Raw genomic sequence first — 19,503 nt, forward strand, 5'->3', positions numbered from 1 at the left:
TCTGTTAAAGTAAGGGCGTTCATTAGAAAGAAATGGGGCCCTGAACATTGAAATCAGAACAAGTGGGCAAATCTCTTAGTGAAGCTGGGGACATTAACTCCTGAATTACACTGGGTGTTCTTTGCTAGAAGCAGACCTTCTACCCTCAACTGGGGTGAAGTCTGCTTTGCATGAAGAATCTGCAATGGCCTCCCTGAAGTAGTTGCTTTGCCAGACACAACTGATTCTCCTCAGGACCTACACCAATTCTTTGCTTCTAGACCTGTAACTAGACTCAAGTCCCAGCAGGCCCCAAAAAGTGAGGTACAAATTGTGACACCCCTTGCCTCCGGAGATGCACTACAATCCAGAAATACAGCATAATTTTTCCAATTTGTACAGAAACCTGGGGAATGTGTAGGATTTGATACTAAGGATGTGGGATAAAACGGACAAAACACAAAGTTGGATAAGGCCAAATTTGTTGATATGAGACCACTAAGCAGAAAATCTAGATTCAATGTTGTAGCTCAAGGGGCTGGAAAGGCCTCTAGCAGTTTCGTTGGCTGGCTGAAGCATGCACCAAAAGGTGGACTACACTAAATGAAGCTGAAATGCCAGAATTGACTTGGTATATTGTAGAGGAAGGCATCCAAAAGCTTGAAGAATTGAAATGTTAAAATGGTTTTATCATGTAAAACTTGTTCGCCCACCCCAGGAGGGTCCAGAGGACATACATTTCACCAGGACTTTGAAAAATAATTGTGTGAGGTGAGCCTCAGCATCACTGAAGAACTGTGTGATTGCACTTCCCTGCAGGTCAGAAATTACAATGAGATAATCGCTACCACTCAACTTCGATCCTTAAATGCAATGGGAATAAGTGGATCCTGGTGAGACAGAGGGCAAGTGGCAGTATTTAATCACCAAATACAAGTTGGACATGGTCAGCATAATGGACAGTAGAGTGAAAACAGTAATCCGAGCAATATGACTCACAGAGACCTCTGGCATTTGCTAGTTAATCATGGTGCCTCTGGAAGATAAATAGATGGGCTGTCCATTAAATTCTTATTTGATCTAAACAGGCAAGAGTTCTAGACCAAGTGAACAGAAGACTAACTTGCATTACTGAGACAAAGTTAAGTCCCCTCCATAAATTCCCAAACCTGAGCCAGTTTACAGACTAAAAACACCTTGCAATAAAGGGGATGATGGCTCTCCCTGAGTAAGGGCCCTGATACACAGCCAAAATTCACACTGCTATTCTCTGCTAGCCCTCCCCAAATGGATCTACAGCCTTTCACCAGCATGACTATGCAATGGGAGAAGAAAATATAGTTGATGCTTGAACAACACAGAGGTCAGGGACACCGACACCCCCTGCAGTCATAAGTCCGCATATAACTTTTGACTCCCAAAAACTTAACTACAGTTGGCCCTCAGTATCCAAGAGAAATTGGTTCCAGGACCCCCATGAATACCAAAATCTGCAGGTGCAAGTCCCTTGTATAAAATGCTGTAGAAGAGTGTCTACAGTTAGCCTTCCATATCCAAGGATTTCTAACCTCAGATCAAAAGTACTGTTTTCAATCAGCAATTAGTTGGATCTGTGAAAGCAAAACCTAGGGCCAACTACATTTATTGAAAAAAATCCATATACAAGGAGACCTGTGCAGTTCAAGCCCTTGTTGTTCAAGGATCAACTGTAATCAGACTTTTCAAGGATTTTTGGCCATTGGCTCTGAAATGACACTAATTCCAAGAGATCCAAAATTTACTGTGGTCCACCTGTCAGAGTAGGGAATTATGGAGGTCGGGTAATCAATGGAGTTTTAACTCCGGTCCATCTCACAATGGGTCCAGTGGGTCCCCCTGAATCCATCCTGTGGTTATTTCCCCAGTTGCAGAATTCACAATTGGAACAGACATACTCAGCAACTGGCAAAATCCCCACACTGGTTCCCAAAGCAGTAGAGTAACAACTAGATTTCTAGGCTAGAGTCTTGACGCAGAATTCCTTGTTTTCTGGGGAAACCTCAGTTTTTGCTCTTAAGGCCTTCAAGAGATTGAATGAGGCCCACCTACATTATCAAGGATAATCTCCTTGACTCAGAGAGTCAACTGGCTGCAACTGTTAATCACGTCTACAAATTACCTTGATAGCAACACCTACACTAGTGTTTGACCAAACAACTGGGCACCATAGCGCAACCAAGCTGACACATAAAATTTATCCATCACACCAGGTGACTCAAAAAGCTAGTAGTCTTGAGTTGGCCCAGAAGAAAACAAGCCTCTGCAACAAGTCAGGCCTTTAAGCTGTTCTGTAACTTGGGCCATATGATCCAGAAGATCCAATGGTGCCTGAAGTATCAGAATAGATGGAGATGCTGTTTGGAGCCTCTGGTAGACCCATGCAGATTAATCACAGTAAAGGCTCTTAGGATTTTGGAGTAAAGCCCTGAAATCATCTGCAGACAGCTATTCTCCCTTTAAGAAACACATTTTGGCTTGTTACTGGGACTCAGCAGAGACTGATGCTTAAGTATTAGCTACCAAGTTACCAATTCATAGGATGCAGCCAAAGGTTTATCTTGATGGTCAGGAACTTGCAAGGACATGATTAGGAAACTGTTGACAAAGTGATCTGGAGAAGAGATATATGAATAGATCTCTCTGAATGGGCAAAGAACATAAAAATATCTGTGTTCCATATGAATGCTTACCAAAGGGTCACCTCAGAGGAGGAGTTTAGTAATCGAGTTGATAGAATGAACCGTTCTGTATACAGGCATGCCTCATTTTATTGCACTTCACTTTATGGTGCTTCACAAATACTGCCTTTTCAACCCTGCATTGAACAAGTCATTGAGCATTTTTCCAAAAGCATTTGCTCACTTAGTTTCTCTGTCACATTTTGGTAATTTTCACAAGACTTCAAACTTTTTCATTATTATGACATTTGTTATGGTAACTGTGATCAGTGACCTTTGATATTACTACTGTAACTGTTTGGAGGTGCCACGAACTGGCCCATATAAGACTACAAACTAAATTGATACATGTTGTATGTGTTTTAACTACTCCACCGACCGGCTGGTCCTATCTCCCTCTCCTTGGGCTTCCTTATTCCTTGAGACACAACAATATTAAAATTTATTTAAAAGGCCAATTAATAAACCTACAATGGCCCCTAAGTGTTTAAGAGAAAGGAGGAATCGTACGTCTCTCACTTTAAATCAAAAGCAAGAAATGATTGAGCTTAGTGAGGAAGGCATGTTGAAAACCAAGATAGGCCAAAAGCTAGGCCTCTTTCACCAGTTAGCCATGTTGTGAATGCAAAGGAAAAGTTCTTGAAGGAAAGTAAAGTGCCACTCTAGTAAACCCACAAATGATAAGAAAGCCAAACAAACTGATTGCTGATATGGAGAAAATTGTAGTGGTCTGGATAGAAGACCAAACCAGCCACAACATTCCCTTAAGCCAAAGCCTAATCCAGAGAAAGGCTCAAACTCTCTTCAATTCTATGACAGGTGAGAGAAGTGAGAAAGCTGCAGGAGAGTCTGAAGCTAGCAGAAGCTGGTTTATGAGATTTAAGGAAAGAAACCACCTCCATAACATAAAAGTGCAAGGAAAGCAGCAAGTGCTGATATAAAAGCTTCAGCAAGTTATCCAGAAGATGTAGCTAAGATAATTAATGAAGATGGCTACTCTAAACAAAAGATTTTCAGTGTAGACATAAGAGTCTTGTACTGGAAGAAAATACCATCTAGGACTTTCACAGCTAGAGAGGAAAACTCAGTGCCTGGCTTCAAAGCTTCAAAGGATAGGCTGACTCTCTTATTAGCAGCTAATGCAGCTGGTGACTTTAAGTTGAAGCCAATGCTCATGTATCATTCCAAAAATCCTAGGCCTCTTAGAATTTATCTACTCTGCCTGTGCTCTATAAATGTAACAAAGCCTAGATGACAGCATATCTGTTTTACAACATACTTTACTTAATGTTTTAAGCCCACTATTGAGACCTACCGCTCAGAAAAATGAAAATATTACTACTCATTAGCAACGCACTCAGTCCCCCCAGAGCTGATAGAGATGTATAATAACATTATTGTTGTTTTCATGCCTGCTAACACAGTATCCATTCTGCAGCGATCCATGGATGAAGGAGTAATTTCAACTTTCAAGTATTATTATTTAAGAAATACTTTTTGTAAGGATGTAACTGCCATAGCTGGTGATTCCTCTGATGGATCTGGGCAAAACAAATTGAAAACCTTCTGGAAAGAATTCACCATTCTAGATGCCATTCAGAACATTTGTAATTCACGGAAGAAGTCATAATGTCAGCATTAACAGGTGTTTTGAAGAAGTTGATTCCAACCCTCATGGATGACTCTGAGGGGTTCAAGACTTCAGGAGGAAGTAACAGCAGATGTGGTGGAAACAGCAAGAGCACTAGAATTAAGTATCTCACGATGTGACTGAATTGCTGCAATCTTATGATAAAACTAATGGATGAGGGGTTGCTTCTTATGGATGAGCAAAGAAAATGGTTTCTTGAGATGGAATCTAATCTTGTTGAAAGTGCTGTGAAGATTGTTAAAATGACAACAAAGTATTTAGAATATTACATACACTTAGTTGAGAAGACTGACTTCAATTTTGAAAGAATTTCTGGGGGTAAAATGCTATCAAACAGCATTGCATGCTACAGAAAAACTGTTCATGAAAGGAAGAGTCAATCAATGCAGCAAACCTCATGTGTTGTCTTATTTTAAGAAACTGCCACAGCCACCCCAACCATCAGCAACCACCACCCTGATCAACATACAGGCAAGACCCTCCCCTAGCAAAAAAATTACAACATGCTAAAGGCTGAGATGATGGTTAGCATTTTTTAGCAATAAAGTATTTTTAAATTAAGGTAGTACATTGTTTTTTAGACATAATGCTATTGCATACTAAACATACAGTATAAGATAAACACAACTTTTATATGCACCAGGAAACAAAAAATATCATGTGACTTACTTTATTGCAATATCTGCTCTATTGTGGTGGTCTGCAACCAAATCTGTATCTCCAAGGTGTGCCTCCCTACCCAGCTACTCCTATCATTGCCCAATGGGCTCATGAACAGAATGGTTATAGGAGAGAAGAAGGTCATGCATGGGCTCAGCAACATGAACTTCTACTCACAATGGCTGACGTGGTTGTAGCAGCTGCTTAGTGCTCAATCTGCCAGCAGCAGAGATCAGCACTGAGTCCCCAAAAAGGCACTATTCTCCATGGTGATTAGCCAGTTACCTGGTGGGAGGTTGAATACACTGAACTGCTTCCATCATGGAAAGGGAAAAGTTTGGTTCTCGGTGGAATAGACATTCTAGATACTGATCTGCCTTGTTACATCCAATGTTTCTGCCAAACCTACCACCTGGCCACTGCATCAATGAGCAAAGAAGGAAAATCTAACATAAGATATATTAATAATAGTTAACTTTACATCACAGTATTTAAGTTACAGGATATCGAGAAGAATGAACATGAACTTTGCATCCTCTCCTGAGAAAAAAGGTTTAGCATGTTCTCAGTTATACACAGGAGAGTTGTTATCATGTTAGGGTAAAGTATGACTTTGTTATCGTCTTTATTCACAGATTAAATATGGTTTTTAGGAGATAAAAGTTGACACAGGATAAAATGTGGTTAGTTTTATGTGTCAGCTTGACTAGACTACAGTATCTAGTTATTCAACCAAACACTAATCTAGGTGTTGCGATGAAAGTATTTTGTAGACACAGTTAGCATCTACAATCAGTTGACTTTAAGGAAAGAGGATTATTCTCCATAATGTGGGTGGGCCTGATCCAATCAGCTGGGAGGCCTTAAAAGCAAAACTGAGGTTTCCCTGAGAAAGAAAAATTCTGCCTCAAAGGCTGAAACCTCAACTCCTGCCCTATAGATTTTAGACTTAGCAGTCCCTGCAATCATCTGTGTCATTTCATTAAAATTAATCTCAATTATATTAATTTTAATATTTAAATTTTAAATATTAATTAAAATATAATTTATTTATATATTTTTTTGTCTTCTGTTCTATTTCTCTAGAGAATCCTGACAGATACAAGGTCCTTCAAAATATTAAGAGACAAGGCAGTCATTCTTTGCTTCTAAGAATAGATCTAGAACCCATAGAAGGTACTGAATGATTTCAGCTCAGTATAACAAAGAAGTTTTCATAAACCAGAGCTGTCTCCTAATGAAAAAGACTTCTTAAGAACCAGTGAGCTCCCAGTCACTGAATGCATTTGAGAAACTAATGAATGAAGGATGCACTATAGGGATTCCTATAATTAGTAGAAAATTTGATCATTAAGGTTTGTCCATCTCTTCCAATTCAAAGTCTATAATTGTATAATGGCATGCTCTGATTTTAGACTAGCAAGAGTAAAAACCTCAACCGAAGTAGAAATTACTTTTACCATCTTTGCCAGTCTCATTTATTAAATCCAAGTTACCTCCTTCTGCTCATCTCACAAGTAGTTCCTAAAGGCTTCATTATTTGATGTTTATATACTTATCACAAGTCCAGATAAGGCCACATTTGTATCTCTGCAGTTTCTTCCAAAGGGACCAGATGAAACAGAAAGAAAAAAAAGCAAAGGGAGTACCAACTAAAAGAAAATTCAGTGAAATATCACAGACTAATAACTGGGAGATATATGTATGAATTTTTAAATGTGTACATGAAATAAGGAATATAGTTTACAACAAATAAGTGAATAAACAAAGTTATTAATAAAAAGAGAAATTAACCCAAAGTGAATAAAGCAAAAGAAATCAAGCATTTACTAAGTACGTTTACCTGCTAGACACTCTCTGCCTTTCAAAATGAAATAAGCTCTAGTTAGATAATCAAGCGAAGTAAAACTTGAAGGTAGGTGACAGAGACAGCAATATGTTTCAGAGAATCTGAGAGATTTACAAAATCAGGAAAGAAAGGTCAAAAACCTAATAAACTACAAAAGGAAAACAAGTGAAAGTATGGAAAACCAGAAAAGATCAGGTATTTATTTGTAATTACATCAGCACATAAGAGAAAGGCTAAAAATGAGACACTAAGGAAAGTTATGAGAAATGAAAACAACAATGATCAAAAAAGTAAGAAAATGAACTTAAAGAAACCCTATGTTTTAAAGGGGCTGGAGAAATGGAAACAGGCAATGGTTTGGTGTTTATGCTACCTCATAATATCTAGCACTTGAAAACTATAAGAAGTTTGTTCCAATGTCTTAACTACTTAAATTATATAACAAAGCATAAAATTTTGTGTGTTTACATCACAATGCTTCTATTACACTGAACTTGATCTTCAGGACAACAGAACAGAAAAGCTTTCTGCACACAGAACCACCTGTACCACACCACCTCCCACACCTCCACAGCTAGCCCTGGAGCTCCATCACCCTCTCCCATGGACAGAAGTCTCCTCTCTAGTCTCCCTGCTCCCTGAGACTAGCCCTTCTACAGTCTGATCTCAATGAAATAACTAAAGTGATCCTTTTAAAACACAAGTCAGAGCATGTCGCAACTCTTCTGAAAACCCTGCACTGGCTCCCATTTCACTCAGAAAAATGTACTCACATCAATCTACAAAACCCTGCCCGGCTGGCATGGCTCAGCTGTTGAGCACTGACCTGTGATACAGGAGATCACGGTTCGATTTCCAGTCAGGGCACATGACCAGGTGGCGGGCTCAATCCCCGGTGGGGGATGTGCAGAAGGCAGCCGATCAATGACTCTCTCTCATCATTGATGTTTCTATCTCCCTTTCCCTCTTCCTTCCTCTCTCTGAAATCAATAAAGATATATTTTTAATAAAAAAAAAAAATCTACAAAACCCTGCACTATAAATTTTGGCTTTGGCTACTCTCTGACTTAATCTCCTACTCCTCTCTCCACTGCTTACTCCATCACCAGCCCAGTGGTGTCCTTGGAAGTTTCTCCAAAATCCAAGCCTGTTCCATATCAGCGCCCATGATGTACTTGCTGTTCCCTCCACCTAAGGAGTATCCAAATCACTCTGTCCCTCCCCTTTTCCCTCTTCTCAGCTGTCACCTATGCTTTCTTCAACCACTGTGTACAAAACAGGAAACACATACGCTCTGTCCTGACATTCTCTGGTGCCTCTATTGAATTTTCCTCCATAGCATTTATTACTTCCTAACATATGATATTTTTACTTGTGTACTTGTTGACTGTCCTTCTTACCTACTTAAAGGTAAGCTCATTGTTCTGTTTTCTTTTACTCATTGCTCCAGTGCAGAACATGTCTATAAGTGCTCAATAAATATACATTGAATTAATACTACCCTTAAATTAAAATGTCAACCAACCTTCTCAATTATGTGAATATGCTGGTAAACAGTAAAAGCTGTAAGCAGAAAAACCTGATACACTTCCCTACTTCTCCTTCCATTCTCACTGGTTTGGTTTTACAATGAATATAAAAAGAAAGTGAATGTCCCACCTATCTTATTTTTCTTTTTTTCCACTTTACCACAAATTATGAGGTTCCAGAGTCTCAACTTCCTTATCTGTCAAATAAGAGGAACTGGTCCGTGGTAGTCAGCTTCTAAAGATCTAGTATCTAGATCTAGTATCTAGTATGAATTTTTCAATAAACCACCATAGGATTTCTCAGTACTCAGGATAAATCAACATTGGATATGTATATATAAACTGCATATATGTATACCTATCTATAACCTGAGATACTAAATTTAGCTTTTTTTCATATTTTAAGTTTCTCTGCTCTTAAACTCCTTAAAGTCTGATAAGCACAGTAAACACTTTATTTATCTGAAAGCGCTTTCTGACTTCACCTTGGCAAAACGCAGATAAACCTGAAAAAAATACAAATCCTCAGAAATAAAAACGATGTCACAAATATCACACTAAAACTCTATACATTTTACTGAGTGTAAAGGAGGATCCTTCGCACTACCAAGAGTTATGACAACTCAAGCTTTGATACCTATCTTCCAGCCTTAACAAACAAATTTTTTTTAAAAACCTGGATATAATCATGTTGATGATTCCATATTTATATTACATTCAAAAACAGGAAAGAAAGCTTTTCTATGATATTGAAGTACAGGGACGGTGATTAATGCTGGGCAGAGGCCAGCAGTGATTATCAGAGCGCATAAGGGACTTCAGGGAGGAAGGCAATGTGTTTCTTGATCTGGGAGCTGGTAATATGAAAATATTAACTTTGTGAAAAAGAGGTGAGCTATAGACTGATTTTGTGCCCTTTTTCTACACACAGTTATAAATAAAAAGTTTATGAAGAAATAATTATTACAGGAGTTCAAAGCTATGAAAGATAAGGCTGAAAAGCTCTACACAAATCCATAGTCCTGAAGAATACCTGTGCTTTTTGCATGTGCACTAACAGTAACATTGTGCCTGTCAAACCACACTCAGTACAAGGAAGGGAAATAAGTGACAAATTTTAGAAATAATCTGCTTCAAAAATGTTTGCAATAAAACATTTATAATCCAAAGGTGTTGACCTGCAATTATTCAAGAGTCAAAAGAATACTGGTTAAGGTTGTGAGTCCTATTGGTAGAATCCCATCTCTACCACTTGCCAGCTGTGTGAACTTGTACTTAACCTCTCAGGGCCTCCATTACCTCTCCTATAAAATAGAGATCTACTCATAAGCATTGTTGTAAGGACCAAATGAGTTATTCTGTATAAAGCATTTAGAACAGCACCTGACACATAAGTACTCAATAAATGCTGGCTCTTCATTCATGTGGGATACTTAATCTCCCCAAAACGCTAAATAAACAGGGTGTTTCTACCATAGCCAATTGATAGGTAGGCACTGAAAGGCAACAAAGAGGCCCTTCTTAAAAAAACTTACACAGCTCTCTTTATATAAAGCAGGATCATTAACTATTAGCTTTCTTTATATTTGAATTTCCCTAAGTAGTGGCTATAGTAGCAATAAATCAGATTCCTGTCCTGTTCTAGTACTTTTTGAATCATTTATTACAAATATCTTTAAAAATTAAATAAAAAACCAGTTACAGCACTGTACCATCATAGGAAGAAACTGTGGGAATTTAAAACACTAAAGCTAACACTCTGTAAGAGTTACTATGTGGCAAAGATCGTGCTACACATTTTTCCTATACTGGTCTTATTTACTGTTGACAAGAACCCTATTACATAGGTATATTAATGTTCACTCTGACTAAAATCGCGTAAGTTCACTTTACTTCAGAGCCCCATTTTATTTCATTTATCTCCTTTACCTTATTCTCTCACAACTCTTTATATATACCACAGATACAGTCACTTAAAAAAAGCAGGGGGGTAGCTTTTTAACTATAACAAGAGACAAAGGAGGACCCCACAATTACACTCCCAGCTATTTATCCAAAGAAACCCAAAACACTAACTCAAAAAGATATATACAACCATATGTTTACTGCAGCATTATTTACAATAGCCAAGATATGGAAGCAACCTAAGTGCCCATCCATAGATGAGCGGATAAACAATAACTCAGCCAAACACACACAAAAAAAGATTCTTGCCATCTGCAACAACATGGATGAACCTAGAGGGTACTGTGCTAAGTGAAATAGTCAGACAAAGGAAGACAAATGCCAGATGATTTCACTTATACATGGAATCTAAAAAAGAAAACAGAAACAGTCCCTGAATTTACCTATTATATAGTTCAAGCCATAAAAGAAGATGAAGACAAACTTCAGACTATGCAATTAGGTATCATGGACCTCACTGTTTAGAGAAAAGGGTCAATATTCAAAAGGAACTTGCAATAGAAAATAAAGGCAGCTGCCTGGCCAGCTTGGCTCAGCGGCTGAGTACCAACCTATGATCGAGGAGATGGAGGTTCGATTCCTGGTCAGAGCACATGCTCAGGCGGAGGGCTCCATCCCCAGTAGGGGGCCTATAGGAGGCGGCCGGTGAATGACTCTCTCATCATTGATGTTTCTATCTCTCTCCCTCCCCCTCTCTCTTCCTCTCTGAAATCAATAGACATATTTCAAAAAAAAAATAGAGAAGAAAGGCAGCTAACATTTGTAATACTCATGGTAACTTACTCTTCAGACATCTGAGTTGTTAATTAAGAAATTCGGCCCACCCCTGAGACTTTCTAGATGCGGGTGAGTCCCTGGGCATCGGCCTATGTCCGGAGTGACCCCCAGAGGGGCCCATCCCCACTCTCTTTTGGGAATGGCCTGGGCCCTGGCCCACTCCCAGCATGCTCTACACGGGGTACCCGGGCAGGTGCAGTGGTGGGAGTAGGTGGTGGGCCGGGAGAGACTGAGAGCAGCCTTCCTGGAGGCCCTTCTTGGTCCTTCAATGGGGTCTGAGGTGACCATGACCTCCCGCTCACTTGTCTCCATTTCCCCCTCCTCCTCTTCCCATACTCCACCCCAACTATCTTTACCTAAAAAGGTTCATCTCAAAAGCCACTCTGGAAAAATGCTTTCTGAAAGCAGTTCATTTTTGAAAGGTATGATGCTGGGAAGCATTTTCTGTACCTTGATCACTATGCTAGGACACATTAGGATTGGTTATGGAAATAGAATGTACCACCATAAGCATCATCACCTACAAGCTCCTAATAAAGAAGGTATCTTGAAAATTTCAGAGCATGAACACATGGAGCTCAGTAAGAGCTTTTGGGTATATTGCGTCATCCTTGTAAAACCCAAAGATGTGAGTGTTTGGGCTGCAGTGAAGGAGACTTGGACCAAACACTGTGACAAAGCAGAGTTCTTCAGTTCTGAAAAAGTTAAAGTATTTGAGTCAATTAACATGGAAACAAATGACATGTGGTTGATGATGAGAAAAGCTTATGCCTTTGATAAATACAGAGACCATTACAACTGGTTCTTCCTTGCACGCCCCTCAACGTTTGCTATTATTGAAAACTTAAAGTATTTTTTGTTAAAAAAGGATCCATCACAACCATTCTATCTAGGTGACACTGTAAAATCTGGAGACCTTGATTATGTGAATATGGAAAGAGGAATTGTCTTAAGTATCAAATCAATGAAAAGACTTAACAGACTTCTCTCTGTCCCTGAAAAGTGTCCTGAACAGGGAGGGATGATTTGGAAGATATCTGAAGATAAGCAGCTAGCAGTCTGCCTGAAATATGCTAGAGTGTTTGCAGAAAATGCAGAAGATTCTGAAGGAAAAGATCTATTTAATACCAAATCTGTTGGGCTTTTAATTAAGGAGGCAACGGCTAATCAACCCAACCTGGTAGTAGGAGGAGGTTGTTCAGATATGGCCGTTACTTTTAATGGACTGACTCCTAATCAGATGCATGCAATGATGTATGGAGTATACCGTCTTAGGCCATTTGGGCATATTTTCAATGATGCATTGGTTTTCTTACCTCCAAATGGTTCTGACAATGACTGAGAAATAAAACAAGAGCATGTATATGATCACTGTATAAGACATGTGTTGTCGTTATTTGTGGTAACAACTACATATCCAACACAGCAGTATGTTTCATTTTGTTTTGTTTTTCTCTCTTTTTCAGTTTGGTGACACTGGTTTAATCACAGATTAAAATTTAGTAGTACATTTTTAAATAGGGTGGGGGTTTTCCTTAAAACACATATGAAAATTTCAAACATGCTGGAAAGATGTAATAATTTTGCAAATCAAACATATTTATAAACATGTTTATGTGATAAACTAAATTATGAACATTAAAATCTGTGGCACATATTTTTGCTGATTGGTTAAAAAATGTAACATGTCTTTTTAGCTTTCTAAGATATGCAAATGAATCTCTAGTTGTGAATTTGTTATTAAGATAAAACTTTTAGCTGTGTTTCCATTACTTTTAATGTTGGTTTATGTTCTAAGCCTCCGCAAGTGCCAATGATTTTGCTTTCTTAAAATACACAGCCAACAAAGGAAATGTTCCCAACCAATGTAACAGTGGAAGTTGAAATCTATCCTTGAGAGAAAATGTGACAATTATAGAGCTTAATAATTTTCCTGGGAGCTAATCTAGTGGCATTCCTCAGCATACACAATTTCAATGTAACTCTCTGTACTTCTCTATGCAGATATTGAAATTGGAGTAGTGACTATGAAGAATGTAATGTCATTTAACTGTGTTGTTCCCCAGTTAATCAAGCTCTCAGCTGTGACTTGGATAAAACTATATAAGTTGAGATTTATTTACTCTTGCTGGGCAAATGAGTTTTGTGGAAGTCTCCTTTGAAAAACTTCTTTTGGAAATCAGACGGTTTCACTTACCTGAGTTGAGTCTTTCCTAGTTTTGTTTACCTGTTCAAATTCTGAAATTTTTCCCCATGTTCATGGTTGTACCATATTCCACCTGGTTTTGGTGTGGAAGCCTTAACCTCACCATTCACCTTGGATTACTATACCAATTTACCTAATTTCAGTGCCTACCCAGAAGCTTTATCCAGTGGTGAATACAACAGCTCCTGTGCTTATAAATGTATAAAATACTTGGAGCTAACTTGTCCTATAATTGAGCCTGCACATGTTGTATTAAGTTAGATCCATAAGGCCCCACAGGGTTTGAGACCATGACATTTTAGAGATCAGTATTTCCTGTAGCTGGGCTCATGATGTTAATGATCTCCCACAGCTTTTGCAAACCAGAAAGAAATTACCTCAAGAGGACCTTGGACTTCAAATTATTGGTCATCAGAGTAGTGTTTAAAAACCTTTTGTTTTAATTTATCTGATTTTCCTCATTGGGGCTTTTGGTTAAAATGAAGGGTTATTTTGAAAATTAATAAACCCCTTTATCAAGCAACCTAATATGTGGTCTCAGATGCAATTACTACAAATCAAATCATGTTCACTGTGAGTCCAAAGATAAACAGTATCTCACTTATAACACCCAGTTTATAAGTGTCACCTTGCCCCCAACACCAATATATTAAATTTCTACTATATCACATTCGGTTACATTAGTGTATCATGGTATAGTTGTAATAAATATATCAATAAATGCAAAAAAAAAAAAAAAAAAATTCAAGAAACTAGGTTTCTGGATTAAACCAGAATTTAAAGAAGGAAAAAGAAAAAAAAAAAACTACCAACAGCTGAAACTTTAACAAAATTAGAGAAAATGGAAGCACAATTAAACTACTGGAAAGCTAAACCCTTTCAATACCACATTTTCACAAGACTAACCACAAAGGAATGTCAGGAAAGAATCAGTCTTCATCATATCATCTGTTTAAGAGACCTGTTGTCAGGACCACTCCAACCCTTGATCATATGGACAATGTGTTTAACAATAAACAAAAGGAAAAATATTCAAACTCTAATAATTAAAGAAATGAAACATGACATTTCACCCAAAATAGCAAAGATTCTTTTTTCAATAAAAACACCAATGGGCACTCAAAACCACAATCCTTCCAAACTCTTACCTTTTATGACAGTGTGGGTAGACCAGGAGAGTATTATGTTAAGTGAAAAAAGCCAGTCAGAGAAAGGCAAATACCATATGATCTCACTTACATGTGGAATCTAATAAACAAAATACACTGATGAACAAAATAGAACCAGAGCCATGGATACATGTTACAGACTGACAGATGTTAGAGGGGAGGTGGATGGGTAGCCAGGATGAAAGAAGGTGAAGAGAATAGCCAAAGAACATACACATGTTTGTTGTCTATGTCCATGCACAGTCCATGGCCACAGACAACAGTGAGGTGAGGGGGGAAAGGCAGGGTCTGGATGGAGGTGGGCAAAGGAGGGTAAAATGGGGGACATCTGTAATAATGTCAACAATAAAAATAAAATAAAATAAATAAAATATAAAATAATAAAATTAAATCAATTAATTAAAATAAAATAATTAAATTAAATTAAAATAAAATAAAAATACAACCCTTCCAGAAAGCACTCTGGCAGCAATGTATATTAATAAAAGTAATATTTATTGCAGCATTATTTACAATAGCTGAAAATCTTAAAATATTCATATATTTTAATCTAATAGTACGCTCTTGGGAAGGTGCAGCAAAGATTTATACACATAAGCGTTTATAACAATATTTTTAACTGAAAACAGCCTATTCAACAATAGGAATCTATCCAACTATAAGAATGTGTGGGAGGAAAAAACTCTTCTCTACCCTCAAGGTTCTTTCAGCTGGTCTAATAACCAAAAAGACATGAGACACATTAACAAGAGAAAATAACCAAATTTAATATTGATGTACCCATGGGAATCCCACATATATAATAGTCAGAAACCTCATGAGACGCTCCAAGACAAAAAGGGAAAATGAGGTATATCTGACATTCTGAGCTAAGGATCTCTGTGGGGCCTCAGAGGGAAAGAAGGTCACTGTAGGATGATAAGAGCACGTTTAGAAATGAGAAGTCTGCCCTGCCCTATACATCTCTGGTAATCTATAATTATTGTCAAGGCCTCTAATTCAAATTCTTCTAGGTAGTTAAGAGGGGCAGAAGTTTCTCTTGAGCTCACAGGGTCTTGGTTGCCTTTAGCTCAAAACAATCTGTATACCACAGAGGCACGTCTTGGGGTAATTCGTTCTGAACTCCTACAAAAACAAATAAATAATTCACATCTTCTATTCCATTTAACAGTTAAGAAAGAGTGCAGAATGTTAGATTTTAAAAACACAAGATGTGCCCAACCAGGCATGGCTCAGCAGTTGAGCATCGACCTAGGATCCAGAATATCTGCAGTTCGATTCCCAGTCAGGGCACATGCCCAGGTTGCGGGCTCGATTCCCAGTCATGGGCTTGCAGGAGGCAGCCAATCAGTGACGACTCTCTCATCACTGATGTTTCTATCTCTCTCTCTCCCTCTCCCTTCCTCTCTCTGAAATCAATGAAGAAATTTTTTAAATAAATTAAATTTAAAAAATTAAAAACACAATATGCAAAATTATATCTAAGATGTTTGCAACTTTATAACATAACACTATATGTAAAAGAGAACAATACCAAAGTGGTTCTGAGGGGTGAAATTTGTTTTATTCTCTTTGCTATACTTGTCTGTATTCTCCAAGTTAATAATAAAAAGACTATTTATATAAAAGAATGAAAACTGAGGTAGCACAGCACCCATTTTAAGTATAATAAGATATTAAAATGGGGGGGAGGGCAGGGAATCATTTATGAACTATTTAAATTAGCATATATGGTTCAAAATACATTAAATGTTTTCCTTAGCTTAATTCTACTTTGGCTTTCTACCTCAGGGAGGTTGGGGGTCATCAAAATATAAAAAAGGTTTATGCACAAAATGTATTAATTAAGACATTCTTTATCCTAAAAGTTTTATTACCTATGACGTACTCGACACTATCTAGGTAATATATGAGCAAACCAGACAAGGGTACAATTCTTTAAAAGGCTTACATTTCTATGGGTAAGTACAGATAGCAAGTTAGTAAATATATATAAAATATAATTTCTACTTATAAGTGTACATCAGTGTTATAAGTGCTTTGTGTGTTTATTAGGAGAGGAAGTAGGAAGAGTGCTTTCACATGTGGTCACCAAAAAAAGTACTTCTGAGAACGATACAAAACCAAAAACTAAAGTCAGCCATGCAAAAAGCTGATGAGGAAGAGACAAACAGTCAAGACATAGGAAACCTCAAGTGCAAAGACTCAGAAACAGAGACTTTGGCATATTTTAGCAGCAGAAAGGAAGTTGGTGGGGAGGAGGGGTGGTAAAAAGAGAGAAATCTAGAGGGGTAGACAGGAGCCAGACCATGTAGGGATTTGCAGACCAGGGTAAAAAGTTTCTATTTTATTGTAATTACAAAGGGAAGCCACAGAACAGGGAAGGTAATGATCTTATGTGCATTTTTACAAGCTTCAGAGAGAACAGACTATAGAAGGTCAAGAGCAATAACAAGAAGTTAGGAAGCTACTACAGGATCCCAGTGAGAGATAAGGGCAACCTCGACTAGTGTGATGGCAATGGAAATAAAGAAAAGTAGATAAACTCAAAATATATGTATTTACTAAAAGATGGTCAGGATATGGGAGATGAGGACCCAGAACAATCAAGTACAGCTCCTAGGAGTCTGGCTGAATCATTATTTACAGAACTAAAACTTAGTGTGTTTCAAATTAAATATATTACGAAGTATCCATCAGATGGGACATTATTAATGTTCGTGGAAGGTTTACTTCTCTTACTATCTATGATAGAAAGGGCATGATATGTGACTATGCAGGGCTTCAGTTTCCTAAAATAATTCCTCAATTAACTACTACAAAATACCTATTGCTCTCACAGACTTGTTAGGAGGATCCAACGTGAACCTATGAAAAACAATAATAAAGTGACTATGATCAATAACTTAAAGCTGCCGGAAGGCATAATGACTCTGCCTCCAGAATAAGGAAGGCTGTCAATAAATGTTTTGTGGATAAATAGACAGGCACATAAAAGAAATGGTAGAGCAGGAATTTAAAACCAGGTCATCTGATTCAACCTCTACAAAACCATGCACTCTTCACCAGAGGTGAGTAATGAAAATTAAAAATTGTAATAACCGTTAGATTGTGAAATCAACTAAGGAGAACTATAGAATCCTCATTAGAGACTTTTTGGTACAAATTATACAATGACCCAAGGTCTAGAGGGTCTAGTATTATACATAGTCAAGTAGATTAACTAGAATAATTAGTAATTTCTGAATCACAAAAATAACTGAAAAGCTTACTGACTTCAGTAAGCACCTTACTTTTAAGTAAGGTTGATGAGTCAACCTGAACGAAAAGCAAAGGGAACATAAGACTAAGGAATTTAGGTAGACCATAGGGGTCTAGGCAGCAAGGACTTATCTTTAATAAGTCAAAAGCAACACAAGGAATACAAGTGAGCCAGGAAAAAAAGAAAACAATCTAAAACTTGGAAGGAAAACAATGGCAAAAAGAGACATATGCCAAAAACCAGGATTAGTCAGAGTCTGAGACATAAGCAAAGACCATGAGAAGCAGTAATCTACCTCTGGAACAGGTTAGGAAAACCTCCCACCCCCAGGGCCCAGGCAAAGAACCCCTACTCCTAGAGGATAGGCAGAAGTAAAAACCCACTACTTGAGGACAGAGACAAAGCAGTGCGCTACCACTGGGCAAAGGACAGAAAACTCTCTCTGACCTCATTCTTCCCTCAGATACAAGGCAGAGTTTCACTGCCACTGGGGGAAGGGAAAAAAAGACAGAGAAACCTGGACTTTGAAGGCACAGGCTCATAAGCCCAACCTAGGACTGAGAGTAGATCAGAAGAACAAAGAATCCCCCTGCTCCCAACACAAACCTAGTACACACACACAGAGCCCCTCTACAGTATATGCATGCTGCTTACAGTTGACAATGGAGCAGGAATACTACTCAGGCCACACAAAGTAACAGCAATCCACTACTGGGAAAGTTAAAGTCTGTGGTGCACTAGAAGTGACAATGGTAACAACAGAGTCATACTAGAGACAAAATTCACTCAACCTACCATACAAACAGTCTGACAGAAGAAGCGTACCCATTTCTAAGCATAGACAATATTTACTTCAGCTTCAACTGTTCTATCATTCAATAAAAAATTATGAGACACATTTTAAAAAGCAAAAAAACAAACAAACAAAAACCTCACTGTCAAGATATAAAGCACACAAAGGAAAAAAACACAGAGATGACCCAAATGTTGGAACTATCAGACCAGGGATGCTAAAATAACTATGATTAATATGTTAAAAGATCTAGAGGAAAACATTAGTATGTTAAAGGATCCAAACAATATGTATGAACAGATAGAGAATTTCAGCAGAGATATGGAAACTGTGAGAGGCAAATGGCAATAAAAAAAATTTTTTAATGACTATTTCAAAGCTGAAGAATCCCTTATTATCAGTGAACTTAAAATAGATCAATAGGAATTATTCAAACTGAAACCAAAAAAAAAGAAAAAAGTTTTTGTTTTGTTTTTTAAAAAGAAACCAGAAAGGAGCACACAATTGTGGGACTATGTCAAATAGCCTAATATACACTTAATTGGAGTCCCAAAGGGAGAACAGAGAAAAATAAAAGAATTATCTGAAAAGATAATGGTTGAGATTTTCCAAAATTAATTAAAGTGAATAAACCAAAGAGTCAAGGAGGTCAGAAAAGTCTTATAATTGTAAAGGTATCCTTACCTTAAATAAAGCAAGTTAAAGCAAAAGGTTTAGACAAAAGATAAAGCTTTAAATAATTAACTACTGAAAAGTATGTATTTAGCAGGTATTGTAAAAATATTTTCCATTATCTATAAAAATACAGTGACATACTATTTACCCACATAAAAATGAACTAGAGGAAATGGATAAAAGAAAAGGTGAAAGGTTTAAAAAACATGAACTGTAAAGTATAGCCCAATAAACACAGATTACAGTTTCCTTCCAACAGCTACCAAACAAA

General features: G+C 37.6%; 2 protein-coding genes across 4 annotated transcripts in view; one reads left to right on the top strand and one right to left on the bottom strand.

Moving 5' to 3' along the window:
* Positions 1-19,503, bottom strand: part of STIM2 (stromal interaction molecule 2) — a 135,801-nt gene that overhangs the window by 97,755 nt on the left and 18,543 nt on the right. Inside the window, exon 1 of one of the 3 annotated variants that reach the window (XM_087827911.1) lies at positions 7,683-7,781. The exons of the other annotated variants lie outside the window; for them this stretch is intronic. The gene's annotated coding sequence lies outside the window, so the exon portion shown is untranslated. Of the gene's footprint in view, positions 1-7,682; positions 7,782-19,503 lie in introns of those variants that run through there. 3 annotated transcript variants of the gene reach the window in all.
* Positions 11,498-12,469, top strand: LOC107541221 (C1GALT1-specific chaperone 1-like). Its single transcript, XM_016218219.2, has one exon. It carries the CDS (start codon positions 11,519-11,521, stop codon positions 12,467-12,469), a length of 951 nt encoding a protein of 316 aa, XP_016073705.1. The 5' UTR covers positions 11,498-11,518.

The sequence above is a fragment of the Miniopterus natalensis genome, chromosome 1, assembly GCF_054644295.1.
Source record: "Miniopterus natalensis isolate mMinNat1 chromosome 1, mMinNat1.hap1, whole genome shotgun sequence".
NCBI lineage: Eukaryota > Metazoa > Chordata > Mammalia > Chiroptera > Miniopteridae > Miniopterus > Miniopterus natalensis.